General features: G+C 40.8%; 1 protein-coding gene across 2 annotated transcripts; it reads right to left on the reverse strand.

The window, feature by feature from the left end:
- Window positions 1-3,450: 3,450 nt before the first annotated feature.
- TSPAN13 (tetraspanin 13) lies at window positions 3,451-20,148 on the reverse strand. 2 transcript variants are annotated; one of them, XM_063411173.1, is made up of 6 exons: window positions 19,316-19,480; window positions 7,604-7,771; window positions 6,488-6,568; window positions 5,540-5,653; window positions 5,089-5,199; window positions 3,451-3,908 (listed from the first exon to the last, which is right to left on the reverse strand). In XM_063411173.1, the coding sequence occupies exons 1-6, from the start codon at window positions 19,376-19,378 to the stop codon at window positions 3,834-3,836; spliced, it is 612 nt and encodes a 203-aa protein (XP_063267243.1). In that variant the 5' UTR covers window positions 19,379-19,480; the 3' UTR covers window positions 3,451-3,833. The 2 variants fall into 2 exon arrangements, with proteins under 2 accessions (XP_063267243.1, XP_063267235.1); XM_063411165.1 differs by lacking the exons at window positions 3,451-3,908; window positions 5,089-5,199; window positions 5,540-5,653; window positions 6,488-6,568 and having other exon boundaries at window positions 7,630-7,771; window positions 19,316-20,148.
- Between the last annotated feature and the right edge of the window lie 627 nt (window positions 20,149-20,775).

A 20,775-nucleotide genomic window follows, 5' to 3' on the forward strand; every position in this document is an offset into this window, starting at 1 on the left:
CAAAATCAGAAGGGAGGCACTTGCTAATAGGTCTTTGGCAAGCTGTGTGGACCCTGCCTACCAGCAAACCTCAAGAGGTGCCTGGAAAGAGTCCCAGACATGGCACTCAGCATTCCTTCGGCACTTCAGTAAGATGTTACTTTCTACTGCAGCATCCAGAAGACAGAGGAAAAAGAGATGCAGTGGGGAGCAGAAACAGTCTCTAGAATCACGCATCAGTCAGAAAAAGCAAAAAATGTGGTCATATCACTTAGTAGAGGAAGAGCACAGAGGGAGGCCGAAGCACCTGGTTATCAGAATCATCTTTACCTACTCATCCCAAAGTACACTTGCTAGAGCTATGTGACATAAAACAAAGGCTGCCTGTGCCATCATGTTTTACGAAGCTGTTTTTATAACACTATGGAAGTAGCATAATTTTCTTAAGCAGAGGTACTGATGCTATGTATAATATCCAGTAAATGGATATAAGGCATAACTACATGGGTCTACTAATGCACATGCCTAGATGCAAATACACAAGTTAGTCCAGCTTGCAAGTATCAAGAAATGTTTCTGAAACTAAAATTCTTCTTTTTTGCACTTAAGGCTAAGCTTTTCTCATGTGCTTTTCATCATAATCAAATTTGCAAGAATCTTAATACATAAATGGTCAACTTAATCCTGCTCATTTAATTATTTCCCCTAAAACCAGATTCTTTTAGGCTTACAGAGGCATCAAGCGAAGTTGAGATACCTAAAAAAAGCCTCTATCCATTTCTTTGGAAAACCTGGGAAATCATTGCTAAAATACCTATGATTGTTAGATAACCCCAAGTACACAGGATGGATATGGAGGTTTTAAAAATTAGCATTCAGACAATCTTCTAATTAATTAGGTCTAAAACAATAATGCAAATGAAGAACATTAACACATTCCTACTCACTTGTCAGCTATAGCTTTTAAGGTGTTTTTACAGATATCAGTTCTAGTTATACAGGCTTTCCCTTTTCTAAGTTACTTTCCCATGAAAGGTGGCAGATACTGAATTAGTAGTATCAGGATGTTAGTCAATATCTGGGTTCACTTTCTCACATAGATGGAGAAGAATTAGATTATTTTCCAGCCAATTATTTTTATATGATAAAAATGTGTATGTGTTTTGAAAGAAGACATCTTCCTACATTTTTCCAGAGTAATCTACTTGAAGAAAGCATTTCAACAAACTAAGGCCAAAAGACATCTAATGTAAAGAGTAAGAATGCTCCAAGTTAAATTGCTCCATTACTTTGACACTGTGCTGCTGTAAATAGCTTCTAGAAAATCTGATTACAATCAAGTCCAAATCTCAAGCAGTCAGGTGAAAATTAGGATGCATCTCTAGAAAACAACAACAAAAAAAATCTTTGTGTGTTGAAAATGTTTTTCAGGAAGAGAAAGCAACAAAGTTCAATGACAAAACCCACCAAGAACAGGTATAAATAACTTTTTTAAGTGCTCTAGTTTGGCATGCTAGAATAGTATGGCAATTCTTCGATACTCACACAAGTCAGACTTTCTCTGAGAGGAAACACACTTCACCTTCCAAAGTTGGACTCACTGTGCCCCCTTCAGAATCAGATTTGGAAAGCAAATCCACACCTCTGATTGGGAATTTCAACATTTGTGCGGGTGGATGTGTTTGTTTAACCACAATCCCCAAAGAGATGATATATTTTTAATATGATAGATAAACTTTAATCATTCCATACAATCCACTGATCTGTCTTTTGACTGCTCAAACAAATTCACATTATGAGACATGAGAGTTTTGGAAATGGTAATATTTTCAGTATTTTTGCACTGGTGCATATTTACACTCCAGTATAATCTACCAGATTTATGAAACCAGATCCCCCCAAAACTAAGCACTACAAAACAACGAGGAAAAAAGTCAAAATTGAAGCAGCAATGTGGTATTATTTGAAGCTTCATCAACCCTCTCCACATGACAACTCCTTGGATTTATTACTGTAATGCACAAAACACAGAGCCTGTCTAAACCAGGAAAATGAGCTGTTCCTAAAGGTGGCCATGAGATCATCACTGTCCTCTTGACACATACTGGGAATGGCTGGGTGAAACAAGACAGCAACTGGGAGAAGGAAAAGCACTGTGTACATTTTATTACATTTCAGCAGGTCTGAAGGCTCTTAAGGTGTTCTAGCACACAAGTGGGCTCTTACCCTGGATCTCCAGGTAAGTGCTCAAGCCAGACACAGCAGCTGGGCAGGCACAGCAGCTCCCAGAGCAGCTCCAGAGGGTGCTGACCACAGGTGCTGAAAACTCAGCTATACCTGAAGAGACAGAGTTCTACAGCAAGTTCATGACATCCCTCTGCTTTTAGTTTCTGCTCTTCCCCTTCAAAATATAAAGATAATTCCTTCTTCAGGAGCACTCAGCCCATGAAAGTCTGAAAGTGCTTTGATGGGCATATCTTTCAACTTTTTTTTGCCTCCTCTGCAGGAGTAAGGAGGCATCTCTCTAGTAAAGGGCAACTGTATATGAGCATCTACTTCTGTCTGGCTCCAGACTTCCTTTCCACCTTGCTCAGGTGCTGTATTCTTTGGCAGAGGGCCTTAATACTCTTCCCCTTTCTTCCTCTAGACTTGTCTTTCAGGCTACAGCAACTGCCTACCCTGCCACCAGCAGCAATTGAGTGAAGAATGAATAAAGAAAAGGTGCAGTGCAGATCTGCAGTTCAGTATGATTAGAAACAAATGGAACATAGTGCACCTTGGGTATTTACATGTCTGCTGTTTCAGCTGATGCACCACTTCTTTTACAGGCAGCAAGAGGGACCACGTTTTCCTTCAGCTCAGACAATACTTTCTACAAGGATAACATACCATTTTAACTTGAATTCTTTGTTTGCAGAAAACAAACTACTGGAAACCTTTTTTTTGTTGCTGTTTTTCTTTCTTTTTTTTTTTTACACATCATTCAATTTCTCATGAAACCAAGACTGTTATCTCGATGACACAGAAATATACACTGCTGAGTTATTACAACAATGACTTTACACCACCTAAAAAAATAGCTGTACAACAACTTTCCAGACATCAAGTTTCTTACATCAGAGATGACAAACATTGATTGTGCAAATACCAAACCTCATTCACTTGTCAAGGGGAAAAAGTTTCAAGTTAATCAGCTGCAGATTACATTCTCCTGGTTTTCTTCATTCATTGTTCTCATAATGACAATATTCATTAACATTGTTTTTATTCTCAACAAAATTCTAAAGCTACCAGAAAACCAAAACAAACAGGGAAGGGGAGGGGTGAAGACTACAGTAGTCATTAACATACACTTATGTGCACTATAGAAAATAACATCTCTAGCTTCTATTTTTATCTTAACAGGAAAGTGGGAGACAAAAAGTAGAGTACATCCTAAAACCTAAGTAAATCACATCCAACCATCCACCATAAATTTTTATCATTTTAATGAGAATTCAGGTGAATTTTTGTAATCAGCAAATACAGCAGAAAATACCTCTGGGGTTTTTTTTCCACCAGATAACCCAGTAGTGCTATAAAACTCATTTTACAGAGTTCACCATATCAATTAACAAAATCTTAACCAGCAGTTCAACTCTGCCCAGTTACTGAATGCACCCATCTACTTTAAGATAAAGATTCTTAGAAGAAAAATAGTAGAAATTAAATATGAAAACTACACATATCTTACAGAACTTGAGTTTTATTTCAGGTACATGTAGAATACCTATTATGGAGAAATACCAAACTATGGAGAATCAGTATTTTTAAGTAGAGGGTGCAGAGAGAAGATTTAGTCCTTTATAAACTTATCAAATAAATGCACTAGGGTTTGCACGGGGATCCTTTTGGTTCCTGTATCTGTAAGTCAGCCAGACTCCCAGAATCTGAAAATAAAACCCAAAGATATTATTAAGCAGAGGGTCTCCATCTCATCCTCTTGTATTACAAAATTTGTTTTAAACATAAAACCATGACAATGAATTTCCAGTATACAAGTTTACGATATTTTACTGTTGCTAAAATTGTATAACCACGTTCCACCTTTCTTAATTACAAAGAAGAATGCCCCCTCTCTGAGAAAAATCATACCCTAGCAACAGAGAGAAAAGCAAAACAAAACCCACAAAACTATGAAGAACGAAAACCAAATCCATATTCACAATCCAATAAAAAATTTCCCACTGTTACAGTGAACAGTTACTTCTCCCTTTCCCAAATGATAAATACTCATAAAGCTGCTTTTAGTATAATGATAAAAAAAGATTCTCTGAATAGTTTCATTTTATCATTACCACTTAACTATACAGCTATTCTTGTGCATTTTCAAATCTTGCCATTTCTGCCAACTACATTCCCCACTCCCAGCACCTTCACATTTTCAGCTGAGATGGCTGAGGTCAGTGTGATTCTGTTTAAGCTGCCCTACCTCTCTGGTTTCTGTCATATGCACAAAACATCCATAAACTGCACTGAGGCAGGAAGAGCATTTTCACATGCTCTACTTTGGGATTAGAAAAGACCTGCTCTGATGATTTTTATACTCCAATCAATAAAGCAAGTTATGCATCATTATGGTACTAAAGCAAAGAGCCAAAGACCTTTTTAGTTTTAATCCAGTGTTTAAAATACAGTTCACTCCTCATGCAACTCTATCTTTGCACTACTGATGGCACCAAAAAAAACCCCCTCCAAGACCTTATGTGTGCTGGAGTGGGGAATAGGTGGGAAGAAGAGGGAACAAGGTAAAGTAACAGCACTCTTTTTATTACTGTTGGAGAACGGTACACTTGAACAGCAAACTCTCTGAAAAGCTTAAACTTTACAGCACCACATTTTAATGCTGAAGTTTGTTGTCTAAATAATAAAGTTGCAAGAAAAGCCTTCCTTCTAACAGACGTAAGCAAGCTCATAGCTTTGAAAAATTTGGCCTAATTAATTATTTAACTCCTGAGACTGGACTGAGGTTTCCAGGTTTCCTGTAATAAACCCCTTAAAATTGTGTTTCACAAAACAAAGCTGTAGAAGCGGGGAAAAAAGCACTCAATTTTCCAACCACCCACTCACCTCTGTGAAACTGAAGAAGAGTCCTATCCCTCCGACAAACCTCAGCACCATTCCAGAATATTCTTCCATTATCGGTGCACATGGTCTACAGTGGAGAGTTCTAAGACAATCCTGTAGCAGACACAGAGAATTGCTTTCCATTTGCTGATGACACTTTGTTGTTTGAAAGGATCTAGTTTGCTCTAGAAGAGACTGCTACCCACGGACAAAACTCCAGCAGTTTTAAAAGACTCTATGAGAGCCAGTATTTATAAATGACAGTGGAGTACAAACTTTGCAGGCTGCTCTGTAATTGTCTCTCCAGGAAGTTAAGAGTAAAGCTTAGTATCACTGTAACAACTATTTTACACAGCTGTTAAAATGCTGCTTTCTGAAACTATGAAAACAGTTGTACATTTCTGAACAAAGGCAGTGTGAAAAAGTTATGGTTTTTTACACTTGAAGAACTTACAGCAGCGCAGGTTTCATTCGCATAAAATACTCTGAATCCACAACAGTTCAGATTTCTCTCAATATCTGTTCTTGCGCTGTTGGTGTTACTCCATCCCACCTCCAGAAGTTCACTCTAGAAGTCATAAGTAAACACAAATTACATTAATTGATGTGTTTTACACTGCAAGCCAATATATAAAATCAAGTTGATAATGCCCTAACTAAAGCCTTCAGATCTTGATGCTTAACAGGAGAATACAAATATATTAAAGAATGACTGGAGCATCCAGAGATGCTGTGTAGCTGAAGAAAGAACAGCACCTAACAGGAGCACATTCATGGATACAATTCCTTTCCTTCCCTTGTTTTTGCTAAACCCAGCAAGACCACTAGTAAAGGGACATGTGACTAATCTAGATGGGACTGCCCAGGCTATGCACAAAAAGCACCCTCACATGCAAAAACCGATTATTTAGTCACTGTGCCGTTAACCACTTCTTATGCAGTAAGAGCTGGTCTCCATCCCATATTGGAAGACTGTTGTACTGTCACATGTAACTGTCTAATGTAGTTATGACCTTTCCAGTAATGCAAGAACAATTCAGTGACTTTATCAAATTTACACCAGGATTATTGTTTATTTCATCAGTTTATCTGAAATTGCTGAACAAGAGATATATTCAAGATATCATGCTGCTACACCTGTGACCACAAACCTAGAAAGGAAGCTTAAAAAAAATTAAAAAAAAAAAAAAAGTCATTTTAGGACCCAAATGTATTTCTTTCTAGCTACCAGAGCCAAGCACTAACCAAGGTCCAGTCTTTAATAAATAGGACAATGCTGATTTTCTTAAAATATGCTCTCCACATATTATGGGGGACTAAATACAAATGCATGTGCCAGTGTACATATATATTTATAGTGTTATGCTGTAGATTAACTGAGAAGTCAGGAAACTTTTCTTACCTGCTGTTCCTCATTTAGTGCCAAACATGCACAGGAGACAGAAAACTGGACAATAAACACTAGCAGAAGAATAATCATGTACTGGAAACAATCAATAGTTAAGGATAAACTCTCAAATTAACTTTGCTTTTACAACATATACACCTGATGGTATTCTTTATTTCACTGGGCAACAGTAAGTCCTTTAAAACAAAAGAACTATGGAAACACATTCTGACTGGATTTGGAAAAGATGACCTAAATAATGTTCCCATACCCAATCACCATGTATTATCTCTTTTTGGCTACTACTATACACAGCTGATATTTCCGGGTTAGGTATTTCTTGCCTAGCAAGAAAACATAGGCAGAGAGGTTAATAAAAGGAGCTTTGAGAGAAGAATCTTCAGCCATTTTCTCCAACTTTAGGGACTCATGTAATTTCGATATACTTCACTTAAATAAAGTAGTAGAGAAAATGTTTTTCTGCGTATTGCATATTCAGATTACTTTTTTTCAATGACAGAGTAATTAATTACAAAAAATAACTATTGTAGATTAAAAATTTTAAAAAGGTAAGAGTTGGAATACAGCCTCACACACTTCTGGACTACTGCATCTGAAGATGGTATAAAACAAAAAGAATAAATTTGATACTAAAGATCATGTTTTGAAAGCTGGGGAGTACTTTCCAAATTTGGCTGCTGTGTTCAGAGGTAGATACTTCACACAATTTAGCTGTTTGCAAAGCGGAGGTCAGTTCTTATTCACAGACCACAAAAGTTAAACATTAATAGTTCACCTAGTTTAGCTCCGTGTAGGGCTGAGCACAGAGTAAGAAGCACCTGTGACATAGTGAACTACCATAAAAAGCTCTCAAAGAATTAAAATAGTCTTATTTTTAAAAAGAGATGTGAATACCTCTATCTTCAGAGCACAAACAATGGAGGAAAAACAAGGAAACTGAAACAAAGTTAAACGGGAAGGAAGTCTAATTTAGACTGCACTTGACCAAAGTAGAACTGTGAATTTCTGCTCTGTTTCTAAAGCACCTCCCCCAGCACTCTCAGCTGACAAAGGAGGTTGTTTACATGGCTCGACCCAGGCTGCAATCAATGCAATGCATCAGAAGGATACAAAGAATAGCAATACTTGATGATGTTTCACTGCACCAATCAATCCAACTAAGGCAATAAAGAAGAGGAAGACTCCTACTGCAATTACCACTCCAACAACTCTGAAACTAGAGATGAGGCCGAAGCCAATTCCCCATGCTGCAATTCCAATCAGCAGCAGGCTCACCAGCTGGAGGGAAGAGAAAACACAAAGTTAGACTGCATATTGAAATAGGCTCCCACACACAGATTATTTTTTTACATTAAAGTTGTTTTTAGAAAGGTACAATTTTTCTTTCTGGTGGAGAAACGCAACCCTAAACAAACCAATCCTCCACATCACTGTATAGGTAATTTCAGTTCCAGATGTTTTAAGGCATACATATTCTCCCCACACTGTCAATATGGAACTGTTTCAACTCAAACTACCTGTAAAAGTAAAGCCATGTTGTACTGTCAGTGACTGACCAAAGACACTAAACTGTAGATCATAACTGAATTGAACAAATAAATTAAAAATCCTCACCTTTAATTCAGAGTGGAATAAGAACAAAAATTTCAGATGTTTTGTGAAACTGTGGCAGTATATTTAAAGAAAACAGAATACATACCTGCACAGCTCTGAATGTGTAAAAAAGGGCACTTGGCCAAAAATTACTGTAATCAGCTCTATTAATTCATCACAGAAGTTTCTATACACTTGAACACGTAACACAACAGTTAACATGGTCACACAAAAATACAGTTCAGATCTGAATGTCAAGGACTTCATGCAGTAAAACAAAAAAGGTATCCTGTCTGTTCTGCGTATTTCTCCAAGAAAATAGCTCTACTATTAAGTGAATCCTATTTCGATACCCAAACCACTTATGCTGTTTCCTTCCTTTTAAACATGGTATTCAGGGAAGGCAGGCAGAAATCTGTCCCAATTACTTCACAGAGATTTATTGTTTATATGAGCAGGAAGCTCCAGCCTTTCCTGTTTCCACACCAAAAAAATACATTCCCAAGAAGAAAGAAATTCCAACATGAAAAGCTGCAGAGAAATCTGTAATGAAGTCCAGCAGGAGGGAAGCAGCAGACAAAGTAAACCCAGATGTCCAAGGCACAAGATGCCCAAGACTCTCTGGTTTGAAACACACCTGTGTGTAACACTGCTCATCACATTCTCTGTTAAATGACAACAATTCAACATGCAAGTTTTAATTTTCCAAAACTCCAATCTCACCAAAACATATCCAGCTGTATGGGTATTTTAAAAAAATCCAAACCAACGACATAAAACAGTAGGCACTTAGTCTAGTCCAACTACTTGCCTTTGTTCAACAACAGGTATAGAGCAAGCACTTGAACTTGCTCATCATTTCCACTCAAACAAGGCACATTCTCATGACATTTTACTGCTCACCCAAAGCAGAATTTAATAAAAGGTAATTTCCAACTTATCACTTTAGTATACTTAGCCTACAGCTGGGAATACTTGTTGTTTTCATGACAAATGTATCTGTATATTTTTTCCATTTAAGTATGTTCTAGAGGACTAACCTATGTCATGCAGCTTTTGAAACATGGAAATCTAAGATAACATCGAGAAAGCTAGTAAAACAACTAGAGATGCTCATCAAGATCAAAACACTGCAGTTGGTTTTGTGTGTGTGTGTGTTCACACAGGAATACATCTTAAAAAACCTTTTACCAAAAGCCAGTAATCCACACAAGAAATTTAAGAGCCTGCAAGAACAAAAGCAGGATATTTGTCATACCTACACTTCTCTCTTAACACATAAAGAGACAAAAAAGACATAAAATTCAAAGGAATTGTTCAATACCAGCAGTTCTAGGATGATTTCACATTTGTCTTTGTTTCTCTTAAACAAAAGGCCTAAATTACCACATTTATTTAAAACCGAAACAACACACAAAGGTGTCATGAATCAAATTTACAGAGAGGATTGAAGAAACAAATAAAATAAAACACCTTGGCTCTAACACAGACAAATTTTCAGAATCCCTGCTGCACAAGGCTATAAACTTTCTCATACCAGTACATTAAAAATTAGCCTTGCTAATCAGACCCTTTATTGCAATACCTACCTTTTCTAATCTGTGCCCACTCACTTTATTTCACTGTCTCATTCCATTGGAAAGATTTATTTTTCCATGTAAGTACCAGAAGTAAGTAACGAAAGAAACCCCACAGCCCAATTTCCAATCAAAAAATGCTGTCTGACATCCCATGCTCTGCATCAGCTTTAAGCACTGAACTCACACTGCCACTACAGCATTAGACAAAATTAGTTTGTACTTAAAATGCTGAAATCAAAACAAGAGACAAAATCTGTGCCTCTAAGACCTACTGGATAAACACAGTCTGTGAGGTGCAGGGTACCAGTTGCTTCTTGCTGCCATTACTGATCTCATCTTACATTAATTTGATGATCTATGCATAAAATTAGTTGCATGATGCTAGAAGTGTCCTGGCACCCTGGCACAAAAAGCTTTTCTGGTAGAAATAACCACATGTTGAATCTAGAAAAGGTCTGGTTTTCAATCAAGTGGGGAAAAAAAGCCTCTCTGGATTTTAAACCCATTTGAACACCAGGATATTCAGGAAATACCAGAAAATAGTTTAGTTTCACATTCAATCGTATTCAAGATTTAGAGCTATCAATCTCATTTTCAAGTGTTACCTCCATAATACCAAGGCTCTATTTTCTTTCACTTGACAACGTTGTCCGTTGTCCAATTCCTTAAAATATCTGGAAATTCAGTGGGATCACAGATCCACGCTACTGGGCTCTGGCTGACAAACTGTGTGAAAATGCTGTATCCAGTCAGGCAGACCCATGATTTGGATCAAAATCACTACTGGCTACTCGTAACTTGCTACTTGAAATCGTGGAAAATTAACTCTGCCTCAAAACTGATATGGAGACTATTTACTCCAGAAATTGATTCAGTTTTAAGTTTCTGTCTCCTCCACACATTTACTGAATGATGAAATTATGGTTATTCCTTCATACTCCGGTTTGGCATGGACTATCTCAATGAGAGGAATAGCTCTCTCTATACAGTTTTTTAGTGCCAAAATGCAAAAAAATGAAGTAAAGCCACACTACCACAAAAAGGAAAAATAACTTTAGCTGATTTGTGAAGAGTTTTTACAAATCTGTAAAACAATGCAAAGCTCATAGTGTTATGTACTGTTTAGCCACTAGAAATGACCACTCAACAGTGCTTATTCCAGTGTTTTGAGATGAAAGGATTTAAATGCAATATTTCTAAAATTGAAGCTGCTATGGCTTTATAGTATAATGTCCTTGAAACAAAATTAGTGACCCTAATCACTTCAAATGAGTAACATGAGCATTCTAATCATACAAGCTTTATCCACATGCAAAAAGGCCATGTATTTCTGTTAAATAAATAAAGACTCTCTATGGAACTTCTGAATGTCACATTTTATGTAAGAGACCACATTCCACAGCAGCAGAGGAGTTCCAAAGTAAACAGTGTCATCCTTGGAAGACTGAGTTATCTGTGAAACTTCATTTTACCTACACATTTACTTACACAAAGCAAGCTTTGCTTAGTAATACTTCAAATATGTGCTTGATGTATGTACCAGAAATATCTGAAATCACAGTCCAGTTTTTAGTGCCAGGGCTAATCCAGTTTCCCACAGAAAGGCTGGAGAAATGGCCTGTTAGACTGAATGGCCACAGGCCAAACTGAATGAACTTGAAGGGCAGTAACTGATGGCTCAGCACCCAAGTAAGCATAGGCAGGTAAGCATCACCACAAAGGCTGATACTGGAGACAGTATCACACAGTATCTTCATCAACAGCCTGATTATAACACAAAATTAATCCTCAGAAAATCTGTGGATGATACTAAACAAGGAAGAGTAGCTGACTCTCCAAAAAGAGATTTAACTCAGATACACCTTGATAAACTTGAGGAATAAGCCAACCTTAGGAACCTTGTAAAGTGAAAAACTGTGCTCCTGGGTGCTTCAAGTGAAGCCTGGGATGGGTCCAGCTGAACAACAGCCTTACTGAGATAGACATGGAGATCAAACTGTTTGTCAGGGTGAATACAAGCCAGGAGTCAGCTCTCACTGCAAACAGGGAAAGCCGAGAGGAGTGCAATCAAAGGAAACACAATGCTGGTGAGACTGAAGCTCAAAATACTGTGCTCTATTTCAAGTCCCCCAGGCAGAAAAGGAATTTGAGAACCCGGGTAAGAGTCAGTAAAATGGCATGGAGGTTTGAGAAGAGGTGATGGATCTGGGTTCAGAGGCTGCCTGGGGATAATCACACACTAACTAAAGCTGAAGGCACGTTACGTAAACATGGAGGTAAACTCTTCTGGGTATCACAAGGAACAGCTTGGGAGGTTCAGACTGGACATTAGAAAATACTTCTGCAAAGTGGTTTGGTGATGGTCTTTGGTGATGATCTCAGGGGTTTCTAAGACCCCACAGACTAAGCCACAGACAGCAAGCTACTGTTATTCACAATCCTGCTCTGAGCACGTGCCTGGACTGATGAGCCCCAAAAATGCCTTCTAACCAACACTCCCACTCCACAGCCAGCATTTTGACCATGCCACTCTCTCCAAGCCAAAAATCAAAGTTTTAACAGGTAGATAAGAGGTGGATTTAGCACTGACCAAGGATTTTTCTGAACCATCTAGCTCACTACATAGCTTCTTAACCAGCTATCAGCAAAATACCTTCTTACAAGCAGTAGGAAAGTCTCTCAATAAAAGAGCAACAAATGATTCTTCAGAAGTACTTAAAAACACGAGTACAAGTCTTGTTCTCAGAAGTGATTTAAAAGGTCACAGTCACTTAAGGCATGTTCACATAAAAGCCAACAAGCATTACGAGCAAAGAATTTATAACAGCCTTGAACTGGAGTAATTTGGGCACAGAATGATGCTATAAGCACACACTGTCCACAAACCAGAAAAACAATACAAAGCTGTGGAAAGTGTATACATGTGGATGGGTGGCAGTATTTTGTATTTAATATCTTAATTTACTATACATTATCCTCTCCACCAATTCAATCCCTAGCTACATTACTTAAAAGGCACACACACAAATACAGGCTGAGCATAATTCAATACATAAACTAGTAATTTTGAAATTAAATAAATGCTTTACCAGAACAAGCCTTTAGTAGTACAAATCCAAAGTGAAGATCAGTGGTCTTCCCTATGAGATAAGAGCATTTCTATTTTGGAGTAAAAAACTGGGAAAAAAAATCAAGCATATTGTCAGTAGACCAAACATTACTCCAATGTCAATATCTGTATAGGGAAAATTTTAGGGAAGATTTCAGTTCAAGACCAGTGGAAGAGCTCAGATTCCAGTTTAGGCAACTTCTCTCTTTTTTATACACATAAATACACACATCTGAACTTCAGAGATGATCCAAAAATAATGGTTTCTCTAACAAATCTCCTAATTTGCTCTTTTCTTTAAATTGAAGTTCTCTAGTGCACATGTGCTCTAGTGCACATAGCTGCTCATTTCCCTCATTCCTGTACTGGAAAAAACATATTTCTCTCCACAAGTACCCCTTCTGTACTTACATGCAAGTTTATAGTCTACATTACAAAAAAGAAACAAAGTTACTGACAACCTATTTCTCTATACAATGCCATGAGAAACAATTCAAATGCTAAAACCACTTCCTCCTTCCTACAACAGCAAGCCACCAGCAAATCTGCTGTCTCAACTAACTGGAAATTTTTTGGTATTTCAACTGTCTTGGACTGCTGGCTAGGAAGGAAGCCTTACGCAGAAGCTGGTATTCCCACTTCACCTTATCACGTCAGTAAAACAGGAGTTGGTAAAAACTACAACTCAGAATTTAAATTTCATGAACTACTGACTCACCATTCCCAGGTAAAGAGATTACATAGCATTGATACTTGTATCAGCAAGGGCAATGTTTACAGAATATCTGTCAGGGTGGATATGGAACAGGAACTAAACCCAGAGAGATTACACAAATGATGAAATACATCCTCCCTAAGCTCTCTTTCCGCATTTAAGTTCATATTCTACTACTTTCAAGGGTGCTTTAAAATTTAAATGTCAAATGGCATATATACTGAAGGTAGATGTATCTACCACTCTCCTCATCAACTTGGGCAATCATTTCTGCACAGCCATAAAGAATCTAGAAGAAAATTCTGATTCCTGGCACCTCATTTAAAAACATCACATTAAAACAATAGGCAGTACATAGTGGTGTAACCATAACCTTTAGCAAGTTAAAACCAAGCTAAACTGGTTTCTATCATAGCTGTAAGCTACTCAACCTGTAAGCAACTTTATTTCCTTAAAGTACTACAGCTTTACTGGGAGCAAAGGAAAGGTCTGGGTACCACCAAAGGACTTGTAACAGAAAGCACAATCTGCCACCTTTATGTAACTTACTTAAATGAAGAGTGATCAGTAGTCTGATTACTGAACAGCCTTGAGACATGTCATGTGGAACAAACAATTTATGTGAAAGGCAGCATTCCTGACTCCTATCACAAAAGCCTGTTCTTTCAGTTTCAGGCCTTGTAAAGAGTTATTCACATTACTGGCCATGTAACAAACTACTTACACACTAATATGTCAGTTAGATCTAACCCCTGCTTAATACTGTCTGGTCTTTGGAAATGGAAGCTTTCTGCTGTGCAGCAGGAACAATTATGCTCTAAAATGTCTACTTTTACTTGTGTGTTTGTTCATTGTTTTTTAAGAGGTTATGGAATGTTTTCACAAAGACTGGTGAGCCCACAGATCCTTTTTCCACACATCATATCTCCTTCAACACAAATACAAGAGTACAAAACCCCACAACTAATGATGTAAGCTACAAGGCTTCTGCAGGACATTGAAAGGGATTCTTAATGATTGTGCTGGTTTTAAAGTGCCCACCTGCACCACCAGGACGGCTCAAAAGATCAGCAGTATCAGAACACACCGTGTTCCATATACCATCCTCCTCCTCTGTGCCCAGTTGCTCTCCTGCTCTTTCGCTAAGGACAGACTGCCCTCTCAGCTCCAAATGCCACTGTGCACTCTGCACAAGACAACAAAAAACCAAAACCCACTCCTGCTGCTCTAGGGACCCAGCACACGTCTCGATTCTGACCCACCACCACAATCCACTGACACTTTGGCTATAAAGTGACACACAGGATAGCCAAGGGCCTTTCCACGCCCTGTGAAAACACCTGTAAATATCTACCTGTCCTTCTGCTGTACTCTTGTGTGTTCTCAAGCGTGAACACAGAAACCTTCCCGAAATGCCAATGAAAACAAAAAGGCCACAAGACGGACATGACCAGCATTACCTTCCTTGACTGATACCTGGGAGCTTCTGTACTAGTCTTATTTACATATCAAGACTTGACAGCCCAGCTTATGCTGCCATCTTCAAAATATTCTTGAGAACAACAGAAATGGCTCCAAGACAACCCATCCCATTTGCTGAGCATCAAGTCATGACAATGAGGGAGACCAGCACAGAACAGGCTGGTGCTGGGGCAAACTCTTGATGCTGCACACCTAAATGCTGACCAGAGCCCGTCACACAGGGCAGGAAGCAGGTTATTTACTTCTTACAGCTGAAACCAAAATGGAGCTGCACTCAGAGATCGCAGGCTCACTCACCAATGCGAAAGAAACTGCCACATGAGGCAAGAACTGTGCTTCTCTAACTCCTGTCTGCTTGTACATGGCTCTGTGTAGCCATTAAACCAGTCAGGAAATATCAGAGAACATGAAGACACATTCCCTTTCCTGAGGAAAATTCAAATGTTCGCCCTGCCTCTAAAACCAAGTCTCCCCTATGCAGCAAAAAGATGAAGCAAACAGACTTGCATGGAAGATGCAACATTCCTCTGCATCAGAACTCTTGAAAGTAAGACAAACACTATTATAAAATACCTCAGTATTTTAAAACCCTCTTAAAATCTTCAAGGCCAAGTCAGATGAGGCTTTGAACAACATGGTCTAGTGGTAGGTGGCCCTGTCCATGGCAGAGGGATTGATTCTTCATGATTTTGAAGGTCCCTTCCAACCCAAATTATTCCATGATACCAAGCACACACTGTCCAAATCGGAGAAGTTCTATACTTATCTTTGCATATTTCCATAATACAGGGAAAACAAGTTTGATAAAGACAGCAAAAAGCCCAAATGCACCTTCAATAATTACAGCACCCAGAGAACAAGAAACAGGGATAGGAAAAACAAAACAAGCCCAAAAAACTCTTTCAAATACAATGCTTTGAAAACGAATGTAAAAACCGAGACACTTAATAGGGAATCAAAAAAAGAGGTTGAGAGAATGAAGTAATATAAAAAGTGAATTATTTTGATATGGTACTTTCTAGTGTTACAAGTGTGGATGCATTTATAGAATAAGCTTTGTGCTACTAAAAAAATACACACTTCTAATGGAAAAGATATTGTATGTTTGAATTGAAATCAAATGGCTGCTCTAGGTGTAAGAAAAACAAAGCCTGCTCATCAAAATGTGAGATGTTTACATACTGCCAACAAACATTTCATGTTTCCTACTGCAGCAATAATTAAGTAGCTGCTTGGGTGACAAAACCAGCACACACTACGCAAATGAACTGTGTTTTTTTATTTTGAACATTTAATCTCATGGCTCACCTACCACTTCAACCTTTCACCACTAGTTAGGAACTTCCCTTTCCTCTCCGAAAATCAGATTTGAACAAATATACTGACTGTTTGCACTTCAAAACAAACATTAAAGACTTCCTTGGAAGCTTAAGTTTTAAGCTACAAACACATCCCTGAATTTGGATTAATTCGGTGGACAGGCACTTTGAACAGTTTGTATGGATTTGCCATTTGATGGGAAATGTAAATATGACTGACTAAATAAAAACTAAATAGGACAGATACCCAAAACTAGTATTGTAAAGGTTCTTGTATTCAGTTTTTCCATGTAAGGCTTTATTCTGACAATATACATAGTCATGTATCCAGAGTCAATAGTCTCAACTATTTTTTTCTACTCTTCCTCTATCCATAAGAAAGCATAGTGAAGTCAGCAAGACTTAGCAGAGATGCCAGAATTACTCATATAAAATAGACTGAAAAATAGAATCAGGGCCTAAGGACACTAACTTAGTCAGGAGAACCAAAAGTCATCAGCAAAGCAACATCTGAAAAGACTATTAAGTGAACAATTAGGTTACTGGGTTTCTGGTTTCTTGCCTTAAACTAGACTGCCAGGATATGTATTTTTCTTGCTGTACCACTACAAAAACTCAAAAAAGGCAGTACTAAAAAATAAAAAAATAAATTAAGCTCCAATATAATATTTTATCTCAGAGTGTTTTAACAAAAGGCAGAATATAAACCTCTAATACACAGTTTTCAGGATTAATTCATATCATATAGACACATCAAGGCTGGCTACAAAAACAACCAAGAAGTGTTACCTATCCCTTCTTACCACCACTACTCCCTTCTCACCACTTATTAGTGAATCAACACTATTTTAAAATAGATGATTATTAAGTTATTGCTCTGATTGTCCTCTATATTTTTTTTCCATATGGAAGAAAATAAGTCCATCATTCACTGTGCTGTTCCAACCTTCATACTTCAGGTTTCTGTCTAATCAAGGAACAGAGAAGCTCACACATTTTACTGGATCAACTCTACCAGGTCAACCAGGCACCTTAAGTGTTATTTCCCCAATTATGGATTTTAAAGCATTAAGTCTTGTAACTTGTCTATAACTAATAAACAATACTAGCAATAACAATTGGATATTCTTGTAACTATCATTTAAAGACATCATTCCTTCTCTTCAGCGAAAAACATGTATTCTATACAGGTCAAGTGATAGAAGACCAAGTCATACCCACAAAGTAAAGTCTACTCAAGGAGACATCAGGGCAGAGATTAAGTTTGTAAATACACTATACAGGTACCACAGTCCAAAAGATCAACCCACCCTTGCTGAGGCCAGATATGCCCAAAAGACCTACCGGACTCATTACACCTGGTTAATATATGGCTATATGACTGCAGAAATAAATGATGGAGTCACTAGAAAAAAAAAACTCTGCTGTCCACATGACATCACAGTAAGATTTGTGCATCCATCTGAGAATGAACCAGATTTCTCTCACTCTTCTGTCACTCAAGGAATAATAGCAATAATAACAAAAGAAGTCTTGTATTAACTGAGAAGCGAAATTGGGATGGGGTAACGCACCCATAACCCACATTCTGGGACAGGAAAATCCCAGGAAAAGTTGACCACAATGATCTTTTGGGGTCCCTTTCAACCTGAGCTATTTTATGATTCTAACTTAGCTCCATCATGACACTCGACATACATTAAACTTACCTTCAACTACAGATACCAAACACCTATCTGCTCCCCTCTGTTGTGGCTGGATGTAGCCCAACAACACGAGGCATCACAGGGGTCCAGGCAAGCCTTCACAGTGGGTAGGCTGGGCTGCCTACACATGCTCCAGACTTTTTCAGGGACATATTTCACTCCTCAAGTGCCTCCAAGAACGGAGACCAAGCAATAGTGCAGCCTCTCCTATATAAAGGTTTCTCTTCTGCTTTTTTTCTGAGGAAAGGGGGGGTCGGGTCACCTCGTACACCCAAGAATATAACATCGACCAACTCTAGCTTTAGCAGAGGTGCTTCTACATCCCTTCGTGCTCCATCCTGGTGAGTACCATCAGGTCCAGTTACTGCCAGCTACTGCTTTTTCTGATGACAGCATCAGACCTGCTTGTTCTCCCGTCTTGCCTTCAGCAAAAAGCACGGATACAACTGCCCACAAGCACTGGCTGACCCCAATTTCAGTCTGCTGAAAGTCACTCCCAAGCACAGCTGTTAACTTGAAACATTAGAGGACATTCTACCTGTCCAGATGCGCTGTGAGAGGGAGCCATTACACTTACTCCCGTTCCTTGCTATTTCTGAGCCCTTTAAAAATAGATAGTGAGGAAAACATTCCTGTAGCTACACCACAATTGGAGATTTTATTCTTCTCTGTTGAAAACATGCCCTCCAACATGCTGGAACAAAATCAGGCACCTGCCTGGAGCTCTCCAGCAAAGTGATTTATTTCAGTTTAGCATCCTTCGTTTTTCCCCCTCCTCCCGTATGTTCCCATCACTCCAGCCCGTCTTGGTAACTCCCTGGTCCACCCCAGGGAACACCGGGGGTGCTGGGGGCCTCGTCACCGACCGACCTGCACTTATTTGGGCGTTGATCCTCAACTGAGGAATAACAAAACAAACCCTCCCCTGCTTCACGCCTGGATGGATGCAGCGCCCTTTCCAGACGGAGAAAAAGGGCACCCGCGGGCCGGGCCCCGGGGCCGCTCGTTCCAGGAGATGAGGCAGCAGCCGCCGCCCCGGGCGAGCAGCGCGCCGGGGCCGCCCTGGATTTTGATCCCGAGCAGCCACGTCCGCGCGGGGACAAAGCCCGGCCTAGCCGCTGTCACCTCCTCACCGCTCCCACCCCAACCCCCGAGCCGGAAGCCGCGACCGCCCAGCGGCCGCAGCGCGGACCCCCCACCCCCGCGGCCACAGCGCGCCGGGAGACGCGCAGCGAACCCCGCCACCTCCCCTCCCCTCCCCAGCCCAGCGCAACCCAGCCCAGCCCAGCGGGACGAGGCAGAGCCCGCGGCCACGCACCGTGTAGAGCAGGTTGAGGGCGCACAGGCAGTTCTTGGAGCAGGCGAAGCCGCCGCACGCCATCGCTCCGCCACCGCTCCGCCGCCGCCGCCGCCCCGCGCGGCAGCCGCTCCGCCAGGAGGCCGCGGCCCCGCCCCCGGCCGCGCGCGGGTGCGGCCGCAGCAGGTGAGCGGCGCCCGCTGATTGGCCGCCGCGGGGCGCAAAGGTAAATGTATGCAAATGAGGGCTGTGACGTCAGCGCCGTCAGCCGCTATCCGGCGGCTCGCGCTGTGCGGGTGGGTCGCGTTCCGCCGCCGCCGTTCCCGGTGCTGTGAGGGCACGGGCCCCGTTCCCCGTTCCCCGTTCCCGGCTGCTGTGAGGGCACGGGCCCCGCTCCCCGTTCCCGGCTGCTGTGAGGGCACGGGCCCCGCTCCCCGTTCCCGGCTGCTGTGAGGGCACGGGCCCCGTTCCCCGTTCCCGGCTGCTGTGAGGGCACGGGCCCCGTTCCCCGTTCCCGGCTGCTGTGAGGGCACGGGCCCCGCTCCCCGTTCCCGGCTGCTGTGAGGGCACGGGCCCCGCTCCCCGTTCCCGGCTGCTGTGAGGGCACGGGCCCCGTTCCCCGTTCCCGGCTGCTGTGACGGCACGGGCCCCGTTCCCCGTTCCCGGCTGCTGTGACGGCACGGGCCCCGTTCCCCGTTCCCGGCTGCTGTGAGGGCACGGGCCCCGCTCCCCGTTCCCGGCTGCTGTGACGGCACGAGCCCGGGCCTCGCCCCGCCCGCCGGGCCCCGCCGCGGCACCGTTCTGTTCCCCGCTGGTGACGGCGCACCCCTGTAATCCATGGCCTGTGGAATGCCAAGGAAAACATCCAGGGATTTACTTGTACAGACCGTGAAAGCAGCCGGAGTGCCGGTAGTTTCACCAGCGCCTCATAGAATCGTCAAGGTTGGAAGAGGCCATCGAGTCCAACCATCAACCCAGCACTGCTGCTGTCCTCTAATTCCTATTTTTAGCATATATTATTTATTGCTTTATTTTTACTAAGTCATCTTTCTACTACGCCTTCTTACATATTTGTATATTTCCTTAGTTTGAGGGTTAAATATCTCCAATTACAATTATTCTACTTTATCAATAGTTTCCTGCTGTTCAGTACCTAGTTGTTATTAAATGTTCGTACTTGGCTTGAGTGGTGTCCTGGTTCACTACAACGATCCCAAATCCTGTCTTCACAGTCCCCGTGGCCTGCAGCCTGCTGAATGATGCCTTGTAATAAATACAATAGATCTCATATCTGCCAGCTATTCCTGTGTGGACATGTGTTGCAGGATTAGTGTCCAAGATAGTTTCTTGTCTTTTTTTTGCTGGGCTTCACAAAGAGATAAGGACATGCTTGTTCCTCTCTTGGGCTGTCTGTAAGGGTACACAGCACAGTAGTTTTACTTTATCAGGTTTTAGTGCTGGAGAACTTGTGATGATCAGTT

Source organism: Prinia subflava, chromosome 1 (genome assembly GCF_021018805.1).
Source record: "Prinia subflava isolate CZ2003 ecotype Zambia chromosome 1, Cam_Psub_1.2, whole genome shotgun sequence".
NCBI lineage: Eukaryota > Metazoa > Chordata > Aves > Passeriformes > Cisticolidae > Prinia > Prinia subflava.

Excerpts from the sequence above, each read along its gene's own strand:
- TSPAN13 (XM_063411165.1), bottom strand. The coding sequence starts at position 20,133 with ATGGATTACAGGGGTGCGCCGTCACCAGCGGGGAACAGAACGGTGCCG.